Consider the following 27,578-nt stretch of genomic DNA (forward strand, 5'->3'; position numbering starts at 1 on the left):
CAAGAGGAGAAGGAGCTGCCATTTATTTAGTTTTGCTCCCTCCCATCCAAGACCAAGTTGATCTCTAAACAAGCATCAAAACCCGAAGCTCATTAACATCAGTGTGCGCTTCAATAAGGTGAACACTACAATGATGTACAATTACATGCTAATAATTCAATGCCCAAGAGCCCTGTAAAACAATTGCAAAGGCCTAGGATGATCACAGTATGCAAATGCACTAGGAAAATCATTACCTACTTAGTTCCCTTCATTTTGGTGGGTTTACACGAGAAGAATAATCCATGCTACAAGACGAGATTTCATTTTACAGCTGTAGTAACCAAGTACATAAAAGCTTGAATCTGTCCCAATAGCTTCTAAAAGATTTTTCCCAAAGTGTCAGAGGCAAAAATAATGAAATCTTGCAAATGTACAGTTAATAGGACCCCAGTGGACACTAACTTCAAAAATGCATGGTCTATAAGACATTAAAGGCTTGATTTTAGTTTCTGCACTGTTCCTGTTAATAACAATGTCTAATTAAAACATCTGTAAAATACTGATAGTTTTAATTTTACATAAAATTTCCAAAACAACTGTTACACAGTATAATAGGTATCTACAATGAATAGGTTATTAATGGAAATATTATTTTAAATTAAAATCAGGTTCTAAATTTAAATTAGTCATCTCTAGCTAATGAAGAGAAAAAGAAGTCACTCGTGCTGGGAATAACACAGTAGATAATCTAGTTTCAACACCAGTTAAAGCAAATTCACTCAATCACTTGGGCTACAGGACAATTTACTTTGCTGCTTCTGTCTTGGATTCCACTTGGCATTTCTGATGGATTTCACAGTTGAACTCAGTATTAAAACTACAGCCTAATGTACCTTTCAATGCACTGCTTTATAATTTGAAAAACACCATTCACCTGAGTCCCCCCACCTTATTAGTGAGGAGCTAGCAGAGAACATGACTCCCCACAGCAGTCTCTGCCTCCCAGCCCTGCCTGTCCTAATGAATATTTTAAAAGGAATGGCATAAAAATCTCAGTTTTCCCTTTCTTTGGGTCTCATCTTCTTTTAAAAAAATAAAACAAAAGGGATTAGCAAAGCTTAGTGGCTGCAATTCAATACCCTTCTTCCTAATTAATGCAACGGATTCAACCGTGATCAGAGCTGAGTGGTTTGTCTGTCCACGTGGTGCTGAGGTGGTGGGGGATTCATTCCAGGCCACGAGAAGCTGCGTTTCAAGCTGCTTCCGAGTCATGCAGCGGGTCACAGTAGGTGTTGCAGAATGTGTTCCACAGCATGAGTGAAACTCTCACAAGTTAAATAAGGAGGTGGATTAATTTTTTCTTCATCTGCTGCTCGGTATTTCCCTGAAATGAGAGTGAAGCCAGTGAACAAAGGCTACTGCCAGATCGCCACATTAGTCACACCCTGGAGCACCTGGGCCATCCCAGCACCAGCACACAATGACTACAGGACCGGGGCTCCACATCTCCCAAAGCATCTTTTAGTGAGGCATCAGGATGCAATGAGGCAATTCAAAGAAACACCACATTCAGCATTTCCCAGGCCCCCGTTCTTTCACAAGGGACTCTCACTGGTACTGGGTCGCCTGACAGCTAAGGTTTCCTTCTCGCAGTTGATGGAATATTTCCCCCCATCAGCCCTAAAGATGGGAATGGCGATTAAATCAATGCTTTTCAATGGAAGCCCAGACCACGGGGCAGCGGCCTTGTGGGCTCCTAAGGGTGACTGGAAACAGCATGTGCTGCAGCCGTGCAGGGACCCCTGAACCTGGCAAGTGCGAGCACCTGGGGCTGGGAGAAGAGTGATGGATGCGCAGGGCTGGGCAGGGCAGGGCAGGCTGCACAGCAGGGACAGCGGGGCAGGCGCTGCTCAGCTCTCCCTGGGTTTTGGCCCTCAAGACACAACACCCCAACACAGAGTTTTGACAAACACAGTCAGAGGAGGCATGGTCCCAATCACACCCTTAATGGGTCCCAACACCCTCCAGAACAAAGTCAACAGCCGTATTCCTGCCTAGCAGGCCCTCTGCAATGGGCCCAGCAACATTAATCCTGACAGGTGCTGCACCCTAGGCTGCAGTCTGCACCTGGCTCTTCTGGGAACTTTTACCTCTGCCACCCCTCTCCCCTGCCTCTCAGCTGACTACCTTCTCTCTGCTGAAGTCTGACTCCACCCCCCCATTCAGAGTACTCCCCCTTCCTGACTGTCACATTCCCCAATGCATTCTGAGTGCCTGACATAATGACCAGTGTGGCAAGCAGTCCACAACTACCTTGTAAGAAAAGGAGGAAAGGAAGAGGGAAGAAGGGAGGAAGAGGAAAGGGTGGAAAGGGAGCAGGGAAGGAAGCGCAGACACTGCTTCAGCGCAGCTTTGGGGAAGGCTGGTGGCCCTGGGCCACCAATGCTGCCTCTGCACTTGCTCTTTCTCCTTTTCTGTGACTTCTCTATTTATTCTTCATTTTTCAGTATTCCCCACCTAACCCCAGACCCTCCAATTTCCACAACTCCACTCATTTTTTCCAGCTATCCCTTGGGGAGGCTTTGCTCAGCAAACACAAAGCCTGGAAACCCCTCCTGTCCCATATGTTTGCCCTGTGGGGGTGAAGAGGCTTCCTGTCTGCTTTCTGACTGCTCAAGGTGGTGGTGCACAGGGTCACGCAGCAAACTCACTGCTAGCGTTTTTCTCAAGCTTAAATCCCATTAAGTACAAATACAAGGTTTGTACTTGGGAGTCACAGGTTCAGTTAGTGACTGACTATTGCTATACAACCTATTCGGGATCCAGTAGTTTAAGGGCAAGAAGGGAAAAAGTCAATTTTCGTAGCCATGGGGACAGGGGTTTTGGTTTGTCTGGTCCTGCGAGTTGGGCTTTTACAGAGTGTCACCTGACAGACTGTGTTGTGTGTATGTTCGCAGTGCCCAGCACTGTGTCTGGCATACAGCAGGGGCTCAATAACACTGGCTGAGTCAATGAAGCACTGTGGTCCAATGAGTGACTCATGTCCTGCCTACGGCTGTACTGTCCTGGGCAGAAAAAGTGGTGCACGGTAGGAGAACGCAGGAAGGCTGCTGTAATCAATAAAGTGTGACCCATTAAATGTTTCACTACCATTATATGAAACCAAGCAAATGAGCTCACAGAGCCATCAATGGACCACTTGTCAGCCACTGGATGAATATGAGTCCAAAGACAATTCCTGGACAAGACTCCTGACTGACATGCTTACCCCTGTACTATAGTTCCAAGCTCAGCAGGTGTTATCTAGTGCTGTCAGGGACAGGGTGTGAGGGTGTCTTTTCATTGTATCTGGAAGGCTTGTTAAGTTCTCAATGCAACAGCTTTCAGCCCCACACACAGCTCTCATGCCTGTTCTGTTCTTACCTGAAAGGGTTTTATTAATCACTTCTCAAAGGAAAACAGCACAGAATCATAGAGTAGAAAGGTCCAGTCTAACCCCAGCCTTATTAAATGGTCCAAAGAAGTAAGAACCTTGACCAGAGCCTCGCACAGACAGAAAAAGCGGGGAGCAGGACACAGGCCACTTAACCAGTTCACTGGACTTGTACTGGATTGACTAAGTCCTCTCCCAGTTAGTTCCTTGCTTTCCCTTAAATATTTTTCCACACAGAGTATACCTAGTTTTGGTACAGGAAATAGATCCTAAAACAGAGAAAAGATAAGACAACAGATTTGTGTGTTTTTTTAAAATGCCAATACTGATAGCAATATAAAGTATTAGATTACTTAGCTGGCCAGTTCCTAAAGAGACCAACTTTCTCATCTTACAACTGGCACACAAAGGAAAGATATTTTTAGAGAGCACCATAAATCAATGGTCTCTCAGCCCATTCCAGTGTGGTGATATGTATATCTAGAAAAGCATATAACAAGTGATCAGCTGTGTACAGTTACCTCTGCCTAAGCATTGCAATACCTCTGAGCGCGAGTCTTTCTCGTTTGCACAGTATGGGCCTCCCAGGATGGCTCTGTTCCCTGAGAGCTTACACACATTTCATTTTTGGGCTTTGCCATTTTGTTTTGCAAAGACTGTTCTTTAAGCAGCTGTGGTTCTACCATCCTGTTTGAGAGAAAGCTTATTTAGCAGATACATACCAGTTTTTACCAAGATGCCCAACATGCCAATATCCTGAGCCCCACCAACATCATCCCTGCAGTCCTAGGAGCATAAAGAAAGAAATCAGCCCAGTGTATTTGGTTAGCTTGCCAACAAAATCCTACTATTTGATATGATCTGTTAGGCAGAAATGGCCACCTGTAATCATGGTCTTTTTTCTTCTTCTTAGAATGTAAACAAGAGTTAAGTTCAAGGCAGCATATTATTTGGAAAGGGACACATCAACAGAGGTAGAAGGTGTATAGGAGAGTAAAAACTCCAATACCCAAACACAAAGAGCACAGTGACTGTTCTTCATTGTGATGTCTTAAAAGAGATCATGAAAAAATTATTCTATCCTATTGGTAACTTTTAAGGTGAATGATCCAACTACAGACAATGATTCTGAGGACAGGCTTTCTGCTGCCCATCTGATCGACCCATTCAAAGATCTAAAAAGACTGTAACTGTCTTACATTCAAGTCACACTTAGGAGTAACAGATCCACCTGAAAAGGGATTTTCTCTCAAGTGAGGGATGAATAAACTTGGTTGACTGTGAAGATAAATGCAAGGTAACAAAACTGCAAGGATTAGAAGAAACAGCAAGAAAATCAACCCTAAGCAGGATTGATTCAGACTATGCCCAAAGAAAAGTTGTCTCCCTAAAAACTGTTACTATTATTCAACAACAATCTTGGAAATGAGCCACAGAATGTCAAAATCTTCCTTCAAGGTCTACTTAAAACCTTTTCTTTTGCATCTAAACTTGTCCTGTTGAAGCAGGGGAGATGAGAAGCAGGAAGCAGGGAGCTGGGGTAGAGTGGACAATGAAGGGAAAGTGAAGCTACCCCTCTCGGGCAACTGCCTGGATTCCCTCCTAGGAGATGAGTGCAGGTACCTCAGGCCCTTCCTGCCTCCCGTCCTTCCAATACCAGTATTTCCTGAGATAACGAATTCTAAAGTCTCCAGGCAAAGATAATTACTTCTTGAAGGACACATTCGCCTAGGAGAGTCAGCAAAAGGCTTGCTGAAAGAAAAAGTTGTGCCCGAAGAGATGATTTCTCAAAACAGTTCAAGGATGATCGGCTGAGTGTTAGGTGAATGGATATAGAAAAGGAAGATGAATTAGGGAGGAGGACCATGACACTTCCGCACCACTGCAAGTTAAGAAAGTCATGGATCGGTAGTTTGTTTTGGAGAGTCTTGGCTTCTGGCTGTGTCACTAATTAGCTGTGGGGATTTAGGCATGGAGATTACCTCTGTAAGCTGCAGTTTTCAGTGTATAAAATGAGGAGGTTTGGCAATCTCAATAACCCCCTTCCAGCCTAATGCTTACTGAGATGGAGTTATTTAAATTTGAAATATAATTTAAACTTGGAAATATAACCTTGGCTAGCTGTTTTCCACATGGCAGTATGCATCTCAGCTCTTTTCCCATCACAGCACAGAGAAAAATATTTGCCCAGGAAACTGGGGTGAACTGACAAGATGCTCAGGGCCAGAAGTGATCGGCTCAGGTCTCCAACCACCTGGGTTCAGTCTTGCCACTCACATATCAATCGATGTGTTTAGCTATTTGCAGCACAAGGGGAAGTTCTTCTATAAAGCATATGCTAAGAAAGAATCAATAATGGTAGAATTCTTCCAGTATAGGTTGTTCCCTGCATTAGTAATATTCCCCCCAAAATCTATATACTTATGTACAGGTTTTCTTCAAAAAGACATAAAGTATTTAATTGACTTGCATTTAATGGTTTTTAGAATTACGTATATCTCATCACACTATGAAGAATGCTAGACGTAATACAAGTTGCACTTCTTTGGAAGAATGGAAGATGTGTAGGGGTGACTAGCACCTGTAGGAAAGCCTGTCTGAGAGGGAGCCACTTAGTGACCCTGACATGTCATGAAGCAGCGCTTTAAGTTGGCTCCTCCCAGTATGACGGGTGGTGCAGGGTGTCTGGGCTCTCGTACTTACGTCTCCTATCATGATGGCCTCCTCCGGCTCGTAGCCAGTGCCTCGCAACGCTTCTAAAAAGAAGGTTTTTTCCGGCTTCCCCACTACTGTGGCTTTGGTGTCAGTGGCATACTCTAAAGCAGCCACAAAGGGTCCAGGCCCCAGGGCTAAGCCATCTTTTCTCTTGTAATACCTGGCTTTGTGGATTGCTATCAGAGGCGCCCCGTCCAGGAGTAACCTAGAGAGATGGAGAAGATGGAAATTGGCTAAAAGCAAGGCTTTTATGAGTAGAAAAGAATGTCAGGCAAAGTGGTTCTATTCACACTCACAGAAACAAATAGTTTCTTATTAACTTTTAATGACTTGCTGTCTTCTAATGAATTTGCTAAGAACTTTGGGGAATTACACTCAGCTACACTAAAGAAAGGTGATAGATTATTAAATTTGGGATTGTTTCAACCTTTTACCTTTAGTGCTTTCAGACATTTTACCCAAATCACCAGGGAACAAGAATTAAGAGAAGTAAAGCTAAATAAGACACTCAAGGGAAGAAGCTTAACTTAATGAGATAAGTTGTTTCAACCTTCCCTGATGGTAAGCAGGAGGCTCTTGAGCCATTTACAATATGAACCAATTGTTGCTGCAGTGACATAATCAGCTAACTCCTAAAGTACCTGATTTCCTGTTTCCTCTAATTCAAAATGTAAGTTTCCTCCTACTTCAGAAATTAAACAGAGTGCTTTACAAATACTTTTTGCTCCTATCTGTATCTCTCTTCTACCTTCTGACTGCTTCCTATGTTACTAGGCAACTTAGGTCACTTGTCCTTAAGAAGACACCAGCAAGGTTCAAGGGAGTCTTTACCGTCAAGTCCCTTCCTTTGTTCTGATACAGCACAAAAACTCACAACAAACAGCCATTGAGCATGTTTCTACTAGCTGAGCTCTACACTGAGCTAAGGATCTTCATTAGTGACTCAGGCAAATCTACAAAATCCCAATTTCTTAGTGCTTACCTCCCAGCTGCATTCACAAAAAGCTGCCATCCATCCCAGCAATGCAGCCCTAGTCACACAGCAGGGAAAGTCACACGCACATTTCATCTAATGGTACACGGAACTTGGTACATTCCTCAAGCTGCTTTTAACCAACGTAATAAATGATCTCACTAGCTTAATTTACTTTAAGTCATTTACTTAGTTAAAATATTTAGTATGTCCATCGAGGAAGAATTCATCACATCTTACCCTTCACAATTATGAGTAATTAAGCGCTCAACTATGAAACTGCTAAATTATTCTTGTCAGTGGGCATGGAAATGCCTTCCTGTGGGAGATTCGGAATTCAGACATTTATGATTAAATATTTTATTAAGTAAAAACCAACACTGGCCTCTTACAGGGCCTTATTGTTAGTTACTACAAATCGCTCACAGTACAGGAGAGAGCCTTTGAGTTTATTCACTAACTTCATACCAATTTATTTCTTAAAGTGGGTCTTGAAATTCAACTGTTAGGAAACCTGATAAAGGCACTACATTGGCCTTAAAGAACCACAGCTGATAGCAATGAAATAATAAGGGGTGATTTATCTATCTCCCCTCTTGTCACCCTGCCCCCAATCCCATTTATTTGCTACTTTACCACGGAACTGGAATTCTTTATGCAACAGACCTCAAAATTGCTTTCCACTTATATAGCCAAACTAAAAACTCATTTGATTTGGCTTTGTTAATATTTTATTATATATTAACTGTGGATAAGACTTATCAGCTTGATTGATGTGTGTACTTAATTCCCAGGCAGTACTTTAGTGCCTTCCCTGGAAGTGCCAAAACTGTGGGTTCTTCTATATCTCTCTAAATGGGAACTGGGGCTACACTAAGCTGGAAAAGAGAGGTATCTCTCAGGGAAGTGGTTGCTGCTTCTCTGCCCAGCGGGACTTTTATGAAGTCTTTGAAAAGCCAATGCATATTCAGGATGGACTGAAAAGTAAACATATTCTAGTATACAGATGAAAAGATCTTTTACAATGAAACATTTAAGAAACAAGAAACACCTAAGGCTTGGAGTGTTTTTAGACTTATTAGGGAAACAAAACAGTGATCTTTTTTTCCCTTTTTTTTTTTTGTTAGTATGCCAGCAGGAATACTTAAGATTTTCCATCTGCATCTAACTGTGAACCCAGTGCGGTGCAAGAAGCAAGGAGAAAAAGGGACAAAGAACACACAATGCAACAACCTCTGGCATCTAAATCCCTTGTGAGTAAAGGAAAGTGTGAGGTGGCAGGACAACAATATAAAAATCTTAGGCACAGCAGTTAAGAGAAAAGCCCAGGAGATTTAAATTCAGAGCCACAAAGTATTACTAAAAAACACCTTAAGGACCATCAAGCCCAGCATGCCCCACTTTAGAGATGAAGAGATATTGGCCAAAATCCAGAAGGTCACCAGTGAGAGCTAGAACCCACAACTTCTGAGGAACAATCCACTACACTGTTTTTCTTCTAAGTTAGCTTTCTGAGGAAAGTGATAAGCTTTTCACCATTTTCACTGATGGCTGAGCATGTGCAAATGAAATTACACTGAAGCTTAAAAAACTGTCAGGCATTTCCTGTATGTCCAACACTAAACTCCCGCACCCCCCCATACACACACACTCCTTTCCTGCTCAATAAAGTTCATCCAGTTGCTCAGTCCAGAAACCTAGTAACCATCCTTGACTTCTCACTTTCCCCCATTCCCTAATCATTAACAAATCTAGTAATTTCCCACTCCAAACAAAAATGAAAAAAATCTCAAAACTGTCTTAGTCTCCTGAGCTTCTGCAATAGTCTCCCAAGAGGTCTTACTCCTTCTGCTCTTGCCCTTTACCCAACACACAAATTATCTATACAGAAAATTCAATCCAAAAAACTCTACAATCAGTTCTTAAAGTTAGCAAGTGAAATATAAGGTCATTGACAGAGGTTAGCATTAGAAAAAAATCTCAATATATATGCATTAGCAAAAAGCACTTAAAATGAAATTTAACAAAATAACAATTACAACAGCATCAAGCCACATGAATTAAGGCCCATACTTTGAAAGCTCTAAAACTGTTGAGAAAATGTAAAAACCTAAATAAATGGAGATACATCTCATTTTCATAAATTACAGGGTACATTATTGTTAAGATGTAAATTCTATCCAAATTCATAGATTTAATATAATACCAATCAAATTCCCAGGGGTTTTTTTTGGGGGGGGTGGGGGAGGAAATTGACAAGTTGATTACAAAATTTATAGGCAAGACAAAAGATCCAGAATAGCAATCTGGAGAAGACCAAAGTTTAAGGTCTAGATTACCAGACATCAAGCCTAATTACATAGTTACAGTCTTCAAAACTATGGAATAAGGGCCCTCCCTGGTGGCACAACAGGTTAAAGCACAGCACGAGTTCAATCCCTGGCCAGGGAGGTGACCCACACATGGCGCAGCAGACCACTCCTGTCTCGCCGCTGCTCCCCTCAGCAGCGTACTTCGTCAATATGCCTGCTCTGCTCACCACTCTGTCTCTGATGAATTCTGTCACCATCCCTGCACCTCTAGCCTGTACCCCAGTTCTGAATACATAAATCTTTTTCTTAAAAAAAAAAAAATGGAATGGCACAAGTACAGGTAAAGAATTTAGAAACATATATACATACACACATACACACACATATAGTCACTTGATTAAAATCAAAAGCACCACTGCAATTCTATGAGGGATAAATGCAAACACATTGCTGAAACTAGATTATCTTTATGGGGGAAAAATACCCAAACTTTTACCTCACATAATTCATAAAAATTGATTCAAAATAGATCCTAGACCTAATTGCTGGGGGAAAGCAATAAAGCCCTTTGTTTTATGAAAACACAAAAGAGTCTCTTCAAGACCAGGGGTGGGCACAGAAATGATGACAAAGCGAACTACATTAAAATTAAGAACATCATGTTTTCATCCTATCAAGAGAGTGAAAATGCAAACCCCAGACAGGACAAGGTATCTACTGGACTTGTTGATACAGATTTGTGTATATAACATAAACAAGCTCTGACAAATCAGTAAGAAAAACACAATACAATTCAAAAAGGTAAAAGATTTCCATGTGCACAGCGTAAAAGAAGTTATCCAATGGCCAATTAGTACACGAGAAGTTTCAACATTACTTTTCAGAGAAATACTACTGAAACTTGGTAAGATACCACTATATACCCCAAAAAGAAAGGCTGTAATCACACGAATCTGGCAAGAGATGGGTGTGAGTGTGGAGAGGGAATGTGTACTTTGGAAAATGGTTTAGTAATAGTTACTAAAGTGAAACAAGTGCTTATATGCTTCACTTTGAGATACAGATCCCACAGAAATGTCTGCAAGTATACCTCCAGAGACATGTAGAAGAATGTTCATTGCAACTTTATTCAAAACATTCAAAAGTGGAAACAACCCAACTGTCAGTAACCATGGAATAAATAAATTGTGGAATATATACACCACAGACTACTACACAACAAAAAATACATGAAGAAACAAAAACAAAAGCAAAGTACTATTTTAACATGCAACAACTTGAATAAACCTCAAACCAACAAAAATCTACAATTGTATGATTTCATTCAGATAAAGGTCAAAACCTGGCAATAAGGAAAGAAATTAGAGTAGTGGTTACCTTGAGGAATGGGTGGCATTCTGGGACAGGGAACATTTGACAGTGTTGGAAATATTCTATAACTTGATCAGAGTCAGGGTTACACAGTAAAATTTCATTGAGCTGCATACTGACAATGTGTATATTTACCATTCTGTGCAAGTTATATACCAGCTCAAAAAAAAATAAATCATTCACCCAGGCTTCCCTGATGTCGCAGGGGTTAAGTCACAGCATTATTAGGCAATCACCTAGTCACTGTGGCCTGAGTTAGATCCCTGGACCAGACAAGTGAGCCAACCTCTCTGGAACAGCAGACCTCTTCCCTCTCACCCACTGCTCCCCTCAGCAGTGTATTTCAGTAGATCTGCCTGTTCTGCTCCCCACTCTATTCACTGGTGAATTCTCTCACTTCCCGCAGCTCTAGCCTAGACCCCAGTTCTTATATGCATACATAAATAAAAATAAATCTTCTTTTAAAAAAATTACAATGTATTTAGTGGCTTTGAATAATCACCTGAAATTTTGACATTCAACTCAATTTCATGTTCTATGATTCTCAAATTGGCATGTAAAGTTCTCCAGATACTAATAGAATGATTTAAACAACTCAAGTTCTCCAGTCTTTAATATTTTTACTCTCAAGAGTGTTTTATTTTGTTAGTCTAGACTTTAATTTAAAAGACTGGATAGAAGGTAGCTCCTTCAAATGGAGAAATCCCATAGGAAAGTTTCTTATCTAAGGGCTGCTGCCAAACTGTTCTGAATCCCTCAGGCCCAGGGCTCTAACACTGAGAAGAGAGCCAAGAGTCACTGCACTAGTGCTGTGACATCTAAAGCTGTTCTTGTTCATTTCCCCCTTTCCACACCAATGCCCTTTTCTCTTCATACCTTTCTAAGGACTTGACTATATTGGAGTAAATTTGTTTTGGATTCTTTTTTAGGAGATGGGGTAAAAAAGCTATCCAACATTCAACAGAAACCATTTACTGTAGTAACAATTTGTTCTTAGAGAACAAAACTACTCATTTCTGGACATCGCTAAGATCCTTTTGGAAGATTCTTTTTCTCTGTAACAATTACAGGAAAGAAGTCACTAGCAAAACTTAAAACCATTACTGGTAAGCAGCCTTCAACCTCTGTGCTTAAATGTGAAAGTTGTGATGTCACTTGTTTGCAAGTATAATCACACTTCATAATGACATATAGCCCCTCTAAAGGCTGCAGAACTGATGCCTCTAAATTAGAAGGAAAAAAAAAACCTTGAACTTTTCCTAAGTTAAGCAACTCTGTGCAGTCCCCCCCCCCCAAATTCCTTTGATCCAGGAACTATATTTCTGAGAGAAAAAAAAACTCAAAGAACAAACATAAACACTACTTAACAAGTATGTAGTCAGAAGTTTCTTAAGACTACCTTTAGAAACCTGGAAATAACCAACAGGAAATAGGACTACATATTTATTACACATAAAATCAAAATAACATATTTTAGAAGAATACTTAACAGTATGGAAAAACATGAATATATTGTTGGGTTTTTTTTTTTTTAAGATTTATTCATATATACAGAACTGGGGTGCAGACCGGAAGTGCAAGAGGTGAGAGGATTCACCAGAGACAGAATGGGGAGCAGAACAGGCAGATGTGCAGAACAGGCAGATGTACTGAAACACACTGCTGAGGGGAGCAGCAGGCGGGAAAGGGAGGTCTGCTGCACCATGTGGGTCACCTCCCTGGCCAGAGATCAAACTGTTGTTGCAGTGGCTGAGATAACTTCATAGTGCTGCGGCTTAACTGGCTGCACCACCAGGGAGGGCTCTATTGCTGGGTTTTCTAAAACAAGTCACCACACAGTACATATATTATATGTACAGCCTATTTTTTGTCTAAATATCTATGTGCATAGAAATAAATCAACTAGTGAGGTGAAAGAACTGCATAGGTTCTTTTCTGTTTCTTTTAAACATTAAAAATTTTTCACAAAGAAGATTACTTTTGAAATCTGTGTTTAGATATTTTTACTAATATATAATTTGTGTTTAGTTATTATTAGTTTTGTTAGTACTAAAATTTAAGTTAGATTATTAAGTGATATACTTGCCAAGGTAGACTTTCTCCTAACACAGATCATCAAATTGAATTATAATTGGTCTATTACTAAAAAGCTCAAGCTTTGGCTTTCTAACTAGGTCAGAAGATGAAAAAAAGACCTTGCTAAAAGCTAGTACTAATGCTTTGAAAACAATTAAACCAGAGCTATGGACATTCACATTGGTGAATCATACATTACTGAGGAAAAATGCAAACTAATAAATACATAAAGAACATATATATAAAACATGAAAGATAATATACTCTGTAGGATTAACCACATATGTGCTATAAGAATAAAAGTGTAGGAGAATGATAAACAAAATTCCTATCCTGATTACTTTTAGGTCTTGGGTGATAAAACTGATGAATATTAGATGTCTTGATAATCTATTTCTTAAAGTGGTTGACTGGTACATGGGTGTTTATTATATTGTTCTTTATATCCCCTAGTAGTAGGTAATAGGAAGAATGTCACCAATGGCTCTCAGTACTTGAAAAAATTCATAATCCAAACAAATCATGTCTATTCCTTGTAATTAGTTCATATTCTTCTCCCCAATCAATTCTTCAAAATTCAGTGTTCTCAGTTTCATTTAGCCATTTGAGACACATCTGTAGACAGACTGTATGATGCACTTTGTGGGCATATCCATTCAAAACACACTAAATAAGAGGCAGTGTAATGTGGAAGGTTGATGAATCTGCCGGAGGACGATATGCCCCAGAAGCTGGTATGCAAGACAGCTACGTAACAGGATTTAAAATCCAATGTTTATTCTCATTATCAACCTGAATAGTAATTTAACTAATCAGTGGTTCATTTGAGATGTCTATATTTTCCACTTAAAAACAGCTGTAGCCATTGGTTGGAAGGCATAGTCTCTGAGGAGACATCAATATGCAAAAAAGGGCAAGACCTAAAATCCTCCTGTTAACTATCCACCCAGCTGTTAAGTGCATTTGTGAAATTAGAGTTGACCTATAAATGCACTGTAATGCTTTAAAATGTAGTGTTTAAAAAATCAATATGGTTAGGGAAGTGTACTAATTAGACAGCATCCGAGCAATTACAAAGTCAGTATTATGTCAACATACATTTTTATTACCCTAAGTCTGGTATTAATCTAAGAGAGAGACCTCCCAACTTCCTATTAAAAATGTCCTCCCCAAATTACCAGCTAAAATCAATCAATACCTTTTCCTTGAATTCTTGTGGCTAGTGAGGATAAATAAAAGGTAGGAGGGGTCAATTTGAAATAAGACATAACAGGAGGTTCTCTACTTCAAATGAAAACCATTTTTAGTATAGTTGTAAACTATACAAGGAACAGGTGAGATGACCTGTCCCCTACTCTCTCCCTTCCCTAAAGTAGGATAACTGAAGTAGCAAAATAAATGTTAATACCTTACACCCCAAAGTATTCTTCATACAATCTTGCACTGCAGCGGGTACCCAGAGAATAACTAAGCAAACAGATACTGAGCAATGATTGTGTTCCTATTAAGCAAAGACTTGACTGTCACGGTGACTGAGTGGCCACTCCATTTACCAAGGATCCAAAATCAATGCGCATAAATGTGGGTGGAGGTAGGAGAGGGTAGGTGATGTTTCTGGCCACATGGATTGTATTAACACCAAGTTATGTGAATCCTATAGTGAAATTTAAAGTTTCCTATGAACATTCTGATTCTAGAACACACACATCGAGAAAAGAATCCTGCATCTAGAACAAGGCAAACTGAAGCTTGAAAATTTTGTACTGGTAAGAAAACAATGTTTTCATAGCATGCTTATTAGTTAAACGCCAAACATTTATCAAGTTATTAAAAAACCTTAAGCCTACTTTAGTGTATCTATGCCATATTTTGAACTACTTGCCACAAATTCAAAGGCAAATTACATTGTTTAATGGTTTGACAAGAAGTAAAAAGGCCAAGATAAAAAATAAAAAATCTACAGAAGATGAAAAATCCAAAGAAAAAATTCACAAACAATCCAGACCAGATCTGTAGGTAAATTGTGATCCAATTTATCTTAGGAAGTACAAGAATTCACATGCAATCTTACTTTTCAGAGTTGCAGCAAAAAAAAAATATATATATATATATGTATATAAAAGTTAAATATATACACAACCGAATATTAATAACATTTTATTTTATGTTTCTCCAAATATACTACCAGCAGCCATAAGGACATTTCTACTTAACTATCCCACAGGTGAAACAATTCCAACATCCTGACCCCAAACAGAAAGTGTTTATGTCACATAAGGTCAAGCTAGAAATGTGGATGACCTCTTAGCTTACTGTTCTTCTCAGCTCCTAAACCCGAACATCCATCAGGTCATGGGGGAGCTGACTGAACCTGGTTTTCTTCATCCCTATTGTCACTACCCAGGGTCCCATCATTAGATTCACTTACTGAATGATTTCTTTTGAAATCATGGTCAAATGTGTCAGCTTTTCCCTATGCTTTGGATTCCCATTAGAGAAAGACTCACATGCCCTTTTTTGGATGCATTAGCCTAGTATGGAGGCAAACTTTTTCTCAGAGGTTAGCATGGTCAGTGGAGAACCAGTCATAACAATAAGAGAGAAAACTCTGAGCTTTTAGAGTAGCTGTTTTATTATGAATTTCCCTCCAGAATATGAATTCAATAAATCAGAAAAAACCCAACGATGATAATATTTTAACAAATTGCTCATTTAGGGAAAAAAAAGCATTACAGTCATAAATATTATTTGATGCTGATCTTGAAGATGTCGGTCCTCACATACAATCTGGGGAACCAGAGTGAAAAAAAAAAACAGATGCAGGTAGCCCAAACATGACCTGATCAGTGATTGGTTCAAGAAGGGAGAAAAACAGTGAGTCTTAGAGGACATCTGGATTTTTATAACCTTTATGAGAATGATTCAAGAAGGTAAGGAGGCTATATGATCAGATGATGAAAATAAGTACTTACCGGAATGCCTGATTCAGAATTTGATAATGAAAATGTTCTGGTGCCAATCCTATGATCACAGCATTAGGATCATTTGTTTGCAGCCCTGGGAATGATAACCATACAATTATTAAAATGCAATTAAAAAGAATGCCGTATTTCATAATGTAGTTTTAGTCAAGCAAGCACAAATGTTTGCTGTAACCATGATCTGAGATTTAAGAGATTACCCTGCCCAGTGGAAGTAGTGTAAGATAACCCAAGGAAAAGATCTTCAAGTATTTTAGCACACTTCTTTCTCAGAGTCTTATAGCTAGTCAGTAACTAGAGGATTTGAATTGAAACTTGTAACCTGATGTTCTCAAACAAGAAGCAATTTCTAGGTTCAAAAAGCTTTACTGATTACAATCAACAAGAATAGCCATGAGTTATCAGATCAATAGTAACTGATGAGGGAACAGAAACCTAAGAGACAAGGGAAATTAGATGCTTTAATTGACACAGTTAACATATGACAAATATGGAATGCACTGGAGACCCTATAGTTTTCTACATAATGCCTAGTCTACTTTTTATTCCACAAATGTCACAATTGAAGCAGACTTTAATGACCTTTGTAACTGACAACCAACCAAATACACCTACCACCACAGTTACTAATTCTGCCCACAAGTCCTGTGGATTATCTATCAATTCCCATTTGTCTCTTAGCATTTTCATTACCAATTCCACCAAAACTTGAGAACACGAAAAACAGATCAAGACTTCCAATTTACTCCTCACCAGCAGCCATCAATATTGAGTAATAAAATTTGTTAAAGAAAGAAAATAAAATGGTTGGCTATAGTAAAAGTTGGAGTTTTTCAAGTTCCTTTTATTTTCTCCATTGACCACTAGCAAGTATTTAATTATTAGCAAAGATATTTCCATTCTTTTCAAAGATCCATCTATGTTGGATATTTTCATGAAAATTGACAAAGAATACTTTCAATCAGGGTCTCTGCTTATATACCCCAACCAGATCACTGCTAATACAATCTTAACCTTCATCAAATAAAATCAAAAGAAAAAAATCTGATTAAAAATGTTGTTCTGTAGAATTTCAGCTAACTCAGAAACATAAACACAGTAGTTATAGAATGCATTTGGAGTATTTCTGGCTGCCCAGGTTTTGAATACCACTGTGGTCACTGGAGTGGACAGTGGGGGAGGGGGCGAGGAGGGGACAAGGAGGGACATTGACAGGGCACTGGCATTGGAGCCCTTGTGGAAGGTGAGAGAAGCAAGTGCGTATATGGAAGTATGAGGCTATATGAACTGCATCAGCTTGCCTTGTCATTAACTGGCCTTTTCAACAGAAAACTTTAGATAATACATGCTTTTTAAGGGAACAAGACAGTTCATGAAGAGATTTTCAATATGAAATTAATACACATGGCTTTGAGTTAACTGGATTTTTATACTTATCTCTCTTTTCATTAACATTTTAAATTCTGATCCTAACAATCCTAGCATATACTACTTTGTTTTATCCTATTATATATCTACAATACAAAAATAACAGTATTAATGTTACTAATAACACTAACATTACCGAAAGCAGTTTATGCTTTTTTTTGGCATCCATTTGTACTTAGCTTTATTCCACCATGAATGAACAAACAAAATACTGTAATTCTTTTCTCTGAGTGATTATGTCACCAATTTGATGTAGTTAATGTTTTCAGTTTGTTTTCTAAGAACTGTTTATTTTCATTGTCTTTTAAACATTTAAAACATGTATGTTTCCAAAGTCAAAACTTAACAAAGCACATTTAGAGAAATACCCTTTCTGAACTTTCCTCTACTCTCCCATCTTTTAGATAATCATTTATTAGTTTTTCATCTTTCTTTAGCTTCTTTTTACAAATAAAGGAAATAGATGTATATTATCTACTTCCTGCCCATTTTCTTACATGCAAAATGGGTAAGGTTTTCGATACCTTATTTTTTCCTCTTAATATAGCTTAAGTAGATCACATCTTATCAGGAGATAAACTTCTTTATCACTGCTTATTTTCCATCTACAAAGCATTCCAATTTGTGGACATAATAGTTTAATTAGTAATTCAAATATATATTCAGGATACTTCCAACCTTTTGTTATTACAAATAAGGTTGTGATAAACAACTTTGTTTATATGTCACTGTATTTTTTTGTAACCATACATGGAAATGGAATTCCTGCCAATGGCAATACTGCTTCATATGCAATTTTGCAAGCAATTGCCAAATTCCCCTCTAGAGAACTTGTGCCATTTTATATTCCCATCAGCAGTCATATCCTTTTAATAAATTTATTTTCTGTTTAATTCAGTCAAAATTAGCTTATTCCTTACAAATGATTATTCTTATTGGTATATTTCCTTACAGTGTAAAATTTAAGATTCTGCTCATGGATACAGATATATAGCTATGTGGAATTTCTTATCATTTTTTAAGATCATATTTGGTTTATAATGTTGTATTGCCCATTTTTCTACATTGTATTATTTCACTCTGAGTATCATCTACAAAAAGAAGCAACATGGCAAAGCTTCATAAAACTAGGATAATTTTCCAGAGTCTCTTAATTTTTCCAAAGAGAAAACAGCTTTATTTTCTCTTGATTGAAAATAATTCAAAGTCATTCAAAAACTCCACATGATACAGAATAGAACTGCATTTTGAAAAAGGAAACCTTTTATCATTTCATCAAATTAACATGCTGACTCTTAGATTAATTATAATTCTCAAAACCAACAGTCCCCAATTATCTGTAGGGGAAGTTTCAAGACCCTCAGTGGATGCCTGAAATGGTGGACTGTACTAAACCCTATGCATACACAACATTTTTTCCCTGTATATACATACCTATGATAAAGTAGAAAATTAAGCATAGTAAGAAATTAACAATAATTAACACTAAAGTAAAACTATAGCTATGTGATATAATGAAAGCTTTGTGAATATGGTCTCTCTCAACACATTTTATTGTACATAGTATTTTCAGACTGTGGTTGACTGTGGGAAAGCAAAACCAAAGATGAAGGCAGGGGAGAACTACTATAGACTGGACCTATTGTTTTCAAACTACAGGTCATGATTCTTCAGAAGATCAAGAAATTTAATTTGAATGGTTCCAAATAGCATTAAAATCAAAAAAGTAGATCAAATAGACACTACGGTACTTCTCATACAGGAAAATACTGCTTAACATATACCACACAGATAGACATGTACAGGGTTACCATGGAATGTATTTCAGTTATTGTTAGGTGCAGTCAAAAAAAAATCTGAGAAACACCAGTTTAGATTCAAACTGTCTGCTGACTAGTTCATTACAAACAGGAGAAAATATTCTGAGTATATACTTCAAAGCAATCAGTTTTAATAATGGCAAGCAGAACAAATTTCAAAAGCTTCCAAATGTCCTCTACCTTTGAAGTCAGGCAGTGCCCGATCATCAACTAGCAGCATGGGCCGGACTTGTTTCTGCTCTACTAAGTTTCTGGCTGCGGTCAAAGAAGTGAATATTTCATCTTCAGAGATATCAAACTCCAACTTTTTCAACCTTTCCAACAGATCCTGCTTGCTCTCTTTGGTTGTATTGGTAACAAACCTAACCATTAAAGAAGCACCACGTAATCTGAAAAAGTAAAATTCAGATGTTAATAGGTAGCTTTTACGATTCAGCCCCATAAAACCTCCTAGACTGGCAGCTCTTGCAAAAGGTTAGAAAATGAAGGCTCAGTCACTGAATAAATGTTTTTACTGCCAATAAGTTTTTTATAATTTACCCAGAACTGCCTACAACTTAGCCCATACTCTGTGAGCTGCTTCATCTCCAAAGGTTAAAAAGTCACATTGTAGGGGCTCTCCCTGGTGGCACAATTGGTTAAAGCATCTCATTATGAAAATCTCCAAAGCCACTGCAGCAAAAGTTCAGCCCGTGGCCAGGAGGCTGACCCACATGGCGTGGCTGACCTCTTTTGACCCGCTTGCTGCTCCCCTCAGCAGTGTACTTCACCTATCTGCCTGTTCTGCTCCCCACTCTGTCTCTGGTGAATCCTCTCACCCACCACACCTCTTGCCTATACTCTAGTTCTGTAAGCATAAATAAATAAATCTTAAAAAAAAAAAAGTCACATTGTAAAAGCTTTATCTACCTTTTTGAGGGCTCTTTCTACTTTAACTGTATTTTACTGCAGTGTTTTAGTAAGAAGTGGGAAAAAAACTCTCAAAATTTAGTAATCACACACACACATGTATGTATGTGTGTGTGTATATATATGTATGTGTGTGTATATATATGTATGTGTACACACATACACACACACACAAAGAATATGTAGAGGTGAAAATAATCATAGAGATTAACTATTAATGCAATTGTCTGTTCTTAAACAGGCTAAAGCAGCTAAGTGGCTCTTTAGCTTTACACAGTTGTGTAGAAGCAGAGCTGAACCAAGAACTCTCATCTATGTTCTGGTTCAGGGTCTGGGTTCCTATATTAAGAATCAGAGGCTAACTTGGGAAACTGTTTTTCCTTTTTCTCAGCCAACTGGACACTGACCAAGCCTTTATGTGTTACTAAGTTTGTAAACAGAAACTATCTGGACAACTCAAAGAAACATTACATTTTTTCAAATGGAAATGTGTTCTTCCAGAACTATTTATCTATAGTGCCATTTTGATTCCAAGGTTGCTTCTAAAATCTAAACTAGCAATCAGATCTTATGGAAAGAATTATGACAATATACCTCTTCAAAAGTGAAAAATTACTTTCTTGGTCCTACAGTGTTTTCATCTAACATCTAAAAACAGTTCTTGGGGCCTCCCTGATGGCACAAGGGCTAAAGTCTTAGCACTATCAAGCTATCACCAGCCACTGGGGCACGAGTTCTATCCCCAGTCAGGGAGCTGACCCACATGGCGCAGCAGACCTCTCCTGTCTTGACCCACTGGCTCCCCTCAGCAGTGTATTTCGATAGATCTGCCTGTTCTGCTCCCCAGTCTGTCTCTGGTGAGTCCTCTCACCCCTTAGACTCTGGCTGTACCCCAGTTCTTGTATGCATGCATAGATAAAAATAAATCTTTAAAAATTTAAATAAAATCAATTTTAATTCAGTGATAATGTAAAATTTATAATACCTTATCTTTTTTTATGCCTACTCCAAAAGGATACAAGGCACAAAATCACTAACCACTACTTAAAACAAGCAAGCAGATAAAGTAGAAAAGAGATTTTTTTAAGTACTCAACCAGAATATTAAGTAAATTTGTATGATTTATATTATATTTATGATTACCTCATCATAGCCTATGGTAACCTTTTTGAAGAACACATAAATTTGGTGGTTTATCTCTCAAAAGAAAGTGATTCTTTGATAACTATTATCCTATATAAATAACCAATACTGAAATAACCATATAACCATATTATATTTGAGCAGCTGCACACTCCATGCTAGATCTTAAATGAAGGGGAAGCTGGCAGGACTATGCCTTTGTGTATGTAACATTTCCTGATTTCAGTATTTATTTGTAATTTTTTCCAGCACTATTTATTCTACACTTTAGAATCTTGAGTTTTCATTCCCAAGTTTACAATACTGACTTAGAAACACACACACACACACACACACACACACACAAGACTAGATCAAAAGGCCAAACCTAATAAAGGCTTGGAGAACAATGTTTGGAGGATATTACAACACATACATCTTCCAGCTAAACCCAAGGCAGTTCCTGTATATATATATATATATATATATTTATATATGGTAAGCTGGTGAAGTGCCATCTTAAGGTCATCCATTTAGCTAATGATCTGCCTTGGTAAAATGGCACTTATAAACATATTTGTCAGCTGAACCTGGAGGATAGCTTGCCTTTTAAGAGCTTCCTGTGCGCCTGGCACAGCTGCATCTTCAATGTGAAGTGTGCCATTGAGATCTACCAAAACAGCTTTTAATGCACGGCGTGCTGCCATCCTTCATTCCCTAGGAGAGAGCAAATGAAATTAAAAATACAGTTTAGGAAACAATGGATAATTAAAAACTGGTAAGTCTTTGAAAATATCATTCACTGCCAGAAAGACACTATTTAATGTTATGCTGCTTTGACTAGAAAAGTTTTTTTAAAAAATCCAAATTTGATTTATAAACTTTTACAATGCTTAGTCAGTTTTAAAATTAAAATTGCAGGAGGAAAAAGAGAAGTTACTAAAAAGAGTACTATTTATTTTCAGATTTCTTAACTGAGAGATCTTTCAGGCTGGCTTCAGTGCCTCCATCCTTTTGTTTTGTGAGCATTTCCTTGTCTTCTCTTTTGAACAACTACAAAGATGCTCCTGGCTCATCTGTACTTTCCCTTCCCCAGCCCTAGAATCAGCCATTTCTCAGAGGAGTCTTGCTTCCTTTTATAGAGAATAGTACTCAGAAACCAAGACCCGGATACTGGAAGTATTTGCCCCTACTGGGATGTCCCTGTTTCTAGGTCCTATCAGCAGAAAGAACTAGGCAATGCAAGGGTGTGTCCTAATGTGTGTATACACACAAATCCATCATTACGTCTGCATCTATCCATCTGTGTGTGATTCTATGTAACTATAATCACACATGGTGATAGCCCCAATTCAAATACAATAACTATAGTGTTCATGTAGCGCTTTTTTTTTTTAAAGATTTATTTATTTATGCACACAGAACTGGGATACAGGCCAGAGGTGCAGGAGTAGTGAGAGGCTTCACCAGAGACAGAGTGGAGAGCAGAACAGACAGATTGATGAAGTATACTGCTGAGGGGAGCAGAAGGCGGGTCAGGAGAGATCTGCCGCACCATGTGGATCTCCTCCCGGGCACACGGGGATCGAACTCATGTGGAAGTGGTTTAAGCTTCTTAGTGCAATGCTTTAACTCCCTGCGCCACCAGGGAGGGCCCAGCTTTCTTTATTTTTAACTTTCCTTTTAGATAAGTCAGAAACCTGGCTCATGCCATCTACTTACTTGTTCATATCTGGCACATAAGAAGGTACTTTCAGGGCTGTTAATTCTTATTTTCACAAGAAACACATTACTCAGTAGAGTACAGTGTTCATGTGCAGCTCATTTTGCCCATCTTCTTAGAGGATATCTATCCTTAGATGTTTTGAATCAAAGCATCATTTTTCCAAAGCTACTTAGGCTAGCCTTTCCCCATTTTCCATAGCCGTCATGTGGTTGTGTGGTTATGTCAGACATTCCCAATACCATTAGATTCATTCGTCACACAGTCTGCCTTCCATTCCAGGATCTCCCAAATCCTGGCTCATCTCTTTCTTTGTTTGAACACACTGAGGTCCATTCTTCGCGCTATAATTCCACAAATTTTGACAAATGCAGGATTAAGAACCCATCACCCTAATACTATACAGACTAGTACCAATAGAGATCTGGGTAAAAGCAAGACTCTGGGAAGTTAAGCAGAAGACTGTAGCCTGTTTGGCCCCAAGAGCATCTGTTATGCTAGGTGACCTTGAGTTGGCCCCTCCAGGTAACAAAAGACAAAACTCAGGGTTCCCCTGAAGAGACAGATCCTCCCAACTTAAAACCTGAGACTTTGGGTTGTTTTATCTCACACACCACTTCTACTTAATACTGCAAATGATACCCCAGCTAGTATAGTAAGGCAAGAAAAGCAAGGTATAAAGACTGGAATGGAAAACAAAACTATCATTATTTATAGATGACACCATTGTATCAAAAAGTCACGAATTTAAAATAGCTAATAAGGTAGGAGTAGCAATTACTAAATGATTATTTAGTAATTCATTTGAAACAATCACTCATTTCCATGTTGATTCTAAGCTATACACCTGTGCAAATGGCAAAGGATAAGCAAGATACTTTAGCTGAGATTGAAAAAGAAAAAGAAAGAGGGGGACTTATTTTGCCTAATTTATAGACTTGTTTAATAAGGTCTTATAATTTGAAGATACTATAGTACTAGCGCATGGAGACAAATTAATAAACAGAACAAGAGAAGCCCCTATTATGTATAGAAATTTGAAATACTGCAGAAATAGTATTTCAGTTTAGTGAAGATATAAAAATTACAAACTATAAAGGGAAGACAAATTCAAGTATATGTAAAAATTTTGGAAAGAGAATAAAACTATACAGAATAAAGACAAATTCATAATGCACATGGAGGAAGGGCTAGAATTCAGGAAATAAAATTATATATATTAAGAAAAACACCTACAACCCAAAGAAAATGGCATAGAACCCATAGAAAATGGCATCGAATCTCAACATTGGAAATACAAATATACAAAATGAGACCAACACAACCAACAAAATGGGAAATATTTCAAAACTAAAAATATCACAGGCTTTCAGTAAACTTCCAACTACTACTAGTGAGAGAATAAACCAGTACAATCATTTTGGAAGCTAGTCTGGAATCACCATACACTGTGACCCAGCAATTCCATTCCAGTATAGCATCGTTAAGAGATTTCTCTCATGCAGTACCACCAGAAACAAAAATGTCCATAGCAGCACTGTTTGTAAGTCAGAAATGGGAAAGAATCCAAATGTTCATTAACAGCAGACATATTCATACACAACACAGAAGGTAGTGGAACTGAATGAACTACAGTTACACACATCAGCCCAAACAACTCTCAGAAATCTAAAAGTGAAAGAAGCAAGGGAGACAAGATTACATACAGTATGGCTGCATAGCACAGGTTCAGAAACAGGGATGCACACAGAGGTGATAAAACTGCAGAAAGCAGCCAGGGAGGGCCCGCACAAGAATCAGAGCAGTTGAAACCAGATGAGCACTAGGGTCTCTGAGGTCTTCTGAACTTAGATGGTAAGTATATGTGTGTTTACTTTATAAACACTAAAAATTTACATATACGGTCTTCATACTCTTGTAGAAGACTTTTTTTTTTCCACAAAAATCAGTCTTGTTAAAATTTAGGTATTTCTCATACATTTAATATAGTTATTAAAAAACTAAATTAGTCCAGAACATTATCACACACTCAGTATTAACAACCTCCATCCCTAAACCGTTTGATATTTTAAATAATGCTCTGGTTCCATTTGTCTTTTATACTGCGTCTGCTGGGAGAAAAAAGAGGCACAAAATTGATTCTAAGGATTCTGGTTAATTATGATTCAATTGCAAAATCCTCTATTGTACCAATCCTCACATGTTGTTATATATCTGATCATTATTGTGACCTTGAAATAGGGGATTTCAACAATATCACTACCAATTATCTACCTAAGAATATAATTTGGATGTGTAGAAGTTAAAGGATTTTTACACTTAAAGCACACATTACAAAAGAAGGCTACAAAAATTGAAGACAAACATTCTCTTTTTTAGATTGAGGAACCTAAAATTGCTTCTCTCCAAGCCTGGGAGACAGCTAGCAGCCAATTAAAAAAAATGTCAACTCTGAAGGTGTTCTGTGGGCAGAACGGCTGGGTTGTGTTGTGTGTGTGTAAATGAGGGAAGTTACACGATAGGGATACAAAGTGATGCAATATTAGTACAACTTGATGATATAAAATTTTACATCAAGGGCCCTCCCTGGTGGCACAGTGGGTTAAAGCACTGCACTGAGAAGCTAAAGCCACTTCCGCATGAGTTCGATCCCCGCCTGCCCCGGAGGTGACCCACATGGCGCGGCAGACCTCTCCTGACCCGCCCGCTGCTCCCCTCAGCAGTGTGCTTCATCGATCTGCCTGTTCTGTTCCCCACTCTGTCTCTGGTGAAGCCTCTCACCGCCCCTGAGCCTCTGGCCTGTACCCCAGTTCTGTATGCACAAATAAATATTAAAAAAAACAATTACATCAAAAGGAAGGCTATATCGTAGCATATTACTCAACACTGCATAAATATTTACGATGAAGAAATTTCAATTAAAGGGTTCTCCTGGGAGCTCGGGGCTGCTCAGAATGTTTATTAGACCTCCCTGGGGGTGTACAAATGATCTTTTTGTACTAATAATCTTCTAGTGGAAAAGTCCGGAGCCACCGTATATATTCAATAAATGCTTTCATTATTCAGTTACTCCTCACTTAAAACTTTGCCAAGGCTTCCCAGCACCCTCAGGATGAATCTCCACAATGGGCATTAGTGCACCGGGCCGTGGTTTACCACTTCAACTCATCTTTCCATTCCTGCAGCCAAGTTCCGTGGGCGGCAGTCGTCCAAAGTAGGGCGTGAAGTCCTATACTTTACCTCCCTCGGCGCTCAATTCTACCTGAAACCACTCTTGCTCCCTGCATTGTGCCAGCCTTCCTGAAGTCTCACTTCTGACTCCTCCAGACTCGAACTTACTTTCAGCCAGGGCTGGGCCACGAAGCCCCCGCGAGCTCCCCTTATTATTATACTCATCACCGGTCCCAACTCGAGATCTGTGAGGAAAGCGGCTGTGCTGAGCTTTGCATGTGCCATTTAACGCGTAATAAAGACTTCTGCATTACCTAAGCTCTCGAAACCCGTTTTCAGTAACTGGGGGTGTCCGAGAATCCTTCAGCACTAACTCAAGAGCAAATCCCGCGACCCCCAGGATGGGCTGCGGGGGCTCAGCCCAAGTTCCACAGCCTGGCAAAGGCCAGACTGTCTGGAAGGGAGATCAGGTTCGAATACAGCCCAAGTTCCGTGGAATGACCAACACCTCAGAGCCGCAACGCGTCCGCGAACGGCTCCGCTAACCTGAGCCCGTCGGAAACGCCGCGCGCCGCTCTGCGCATGCGTGGCAGCGCCGCGCCCGAGGGGCGGGGCAGTTTCGCCAGGGCAAGCGTGCGGGTTGGTAGGGGTGCCCAAGGCAAGCAACCTGCTGGTCCCCGAACCCGCTCACAAAGAAGTGCAGCCTTCAAGTGGGCAGGCGACCGGCTGTCCCAGGGCGGCTCCTCACCCCGCTGCGTACGCCGTCCTCAGCTAAGGCCCCGCTCACAGGAAAGTCTACACAGCCGCACCTTCCTCTACGTCCTTGCAGCGGGCCCAGAGCAAGAGGGGCGTTTCCCCGATGCGCCGGAAGCTGAGTCGGGCAGCACCGGAAGTTCCGCCCCCTTTCCGTCGATTTCTGCCGCATCCTCGCGGGGTTCGCTACTGATTGAGTATTACTGGGTCTAGTCCTGCGCTTTCACTAGGATAGAGGAGAAAGTAAAGTTATTCTTGAGTTCGCTCTTTCAAAGGCGCACCCGGCTGGACTAGATGCAAGAGGAAAAACGAAAGCTTCCTTTCTCCGTGACTATGTCCTATTCCATAGCACCATTGTTCACTTTCTTTGCGTCCGCCCCCTCTCATTGCACCTCTTTCTTGCTCATTCTCCAGGGGTAAATTACAAATCCTCTTGCTATAATCTTTGAAACATCCAACCTCTGAAGTCGTTTCCTGGTTTGCTACTTGAATTTAGTACCTTGCACTTACTGCTGTTTCTGTTACCCACTACCTCTGGCAGTGACCCCACGATTGGCATTCACTATTCCAAAATCTTAAGTTGTCATAGAAATAAGTCACTGCTTATCTTCCCTTGGGGCATATCTTGACATAGGAGTACGACCTCCCACGCCACTTCCTCTCACACTTGTTAGGAGTCCGTGCTCTTCCTTTGATCCAAATAAACAAGTGCAAAAATGATCATTCTGGGCACTCTGTGAAAACTACCACATGAAAAACTTTGTAGAGCCTAACAGGATATAAATTTTACATATATAGAACCCCACGAC

At 39.3% G+C, this 27,578-nt stretch overlaps 1 protein-coding gene across 6 annotated transcripts; it reads right to left on the minus strand.

The window, feature by feature from the left end:
* HDHD2 (haloacid dehalogenase-like hydrolase domain containing 2) lies at positions 1 to 26,865 on the minus strand. Of its 6 annotated transcripts, none has more exons than XM_012725952.1 (7): positions 26,826 to 26,865; positions 21,729 to 21,839; positions 19,272 to 19,480; positions 15,835 to 15,919; positions 6,119 to 6,335; positions 4,138 to 4,201; positions 1 to 1,366 (listed from the first exon to the last, which is right to left on the minus strand). In XM_012725952.1, exons 2-7 carry the CDS (start codon positions 21,827 to 21,829, stop codon positions 1,263 to 1,265), a joined length of 780 nt encoding a protein of 259 aa, XP_012581406.1. In that variant the 5' UTR covers positions 21,830 to 21,839; positions 26,826 to 26,865; the 3' UTR covers positions 1 to 1,262. The 6 variants fall into 6 exon arrangements, with proteins under 6 accessions (XP_012581406.1, XP_012581403.1, XP_012581404.1 ...); XM_012725949.1 differs by having other exon boundaries at positions 26,765 to 26,861; XM_012725950.1 differs by having other exon boundaries at positions 26,708 to 26,861.
* Between the last annotated feature and the right edge of the window lie 713 nt (positions 26,866 to 27,578).

This window comes from Condylura cristata, unplaced genomic scaffold, assembly GCF_000260355.1.
Source record: "Condylura cristata isolate star-nosed mole 26May11 unplaced genomic scaffold, ConCri1.0 scaffold00016, whole genome shotgun sequence".
Lineage (NCBI taxonomy): Eukaryota > Metazoa > Chordata > Mammalia > Eulipotyphla > Talpidae > Condylura > Condylura cristata.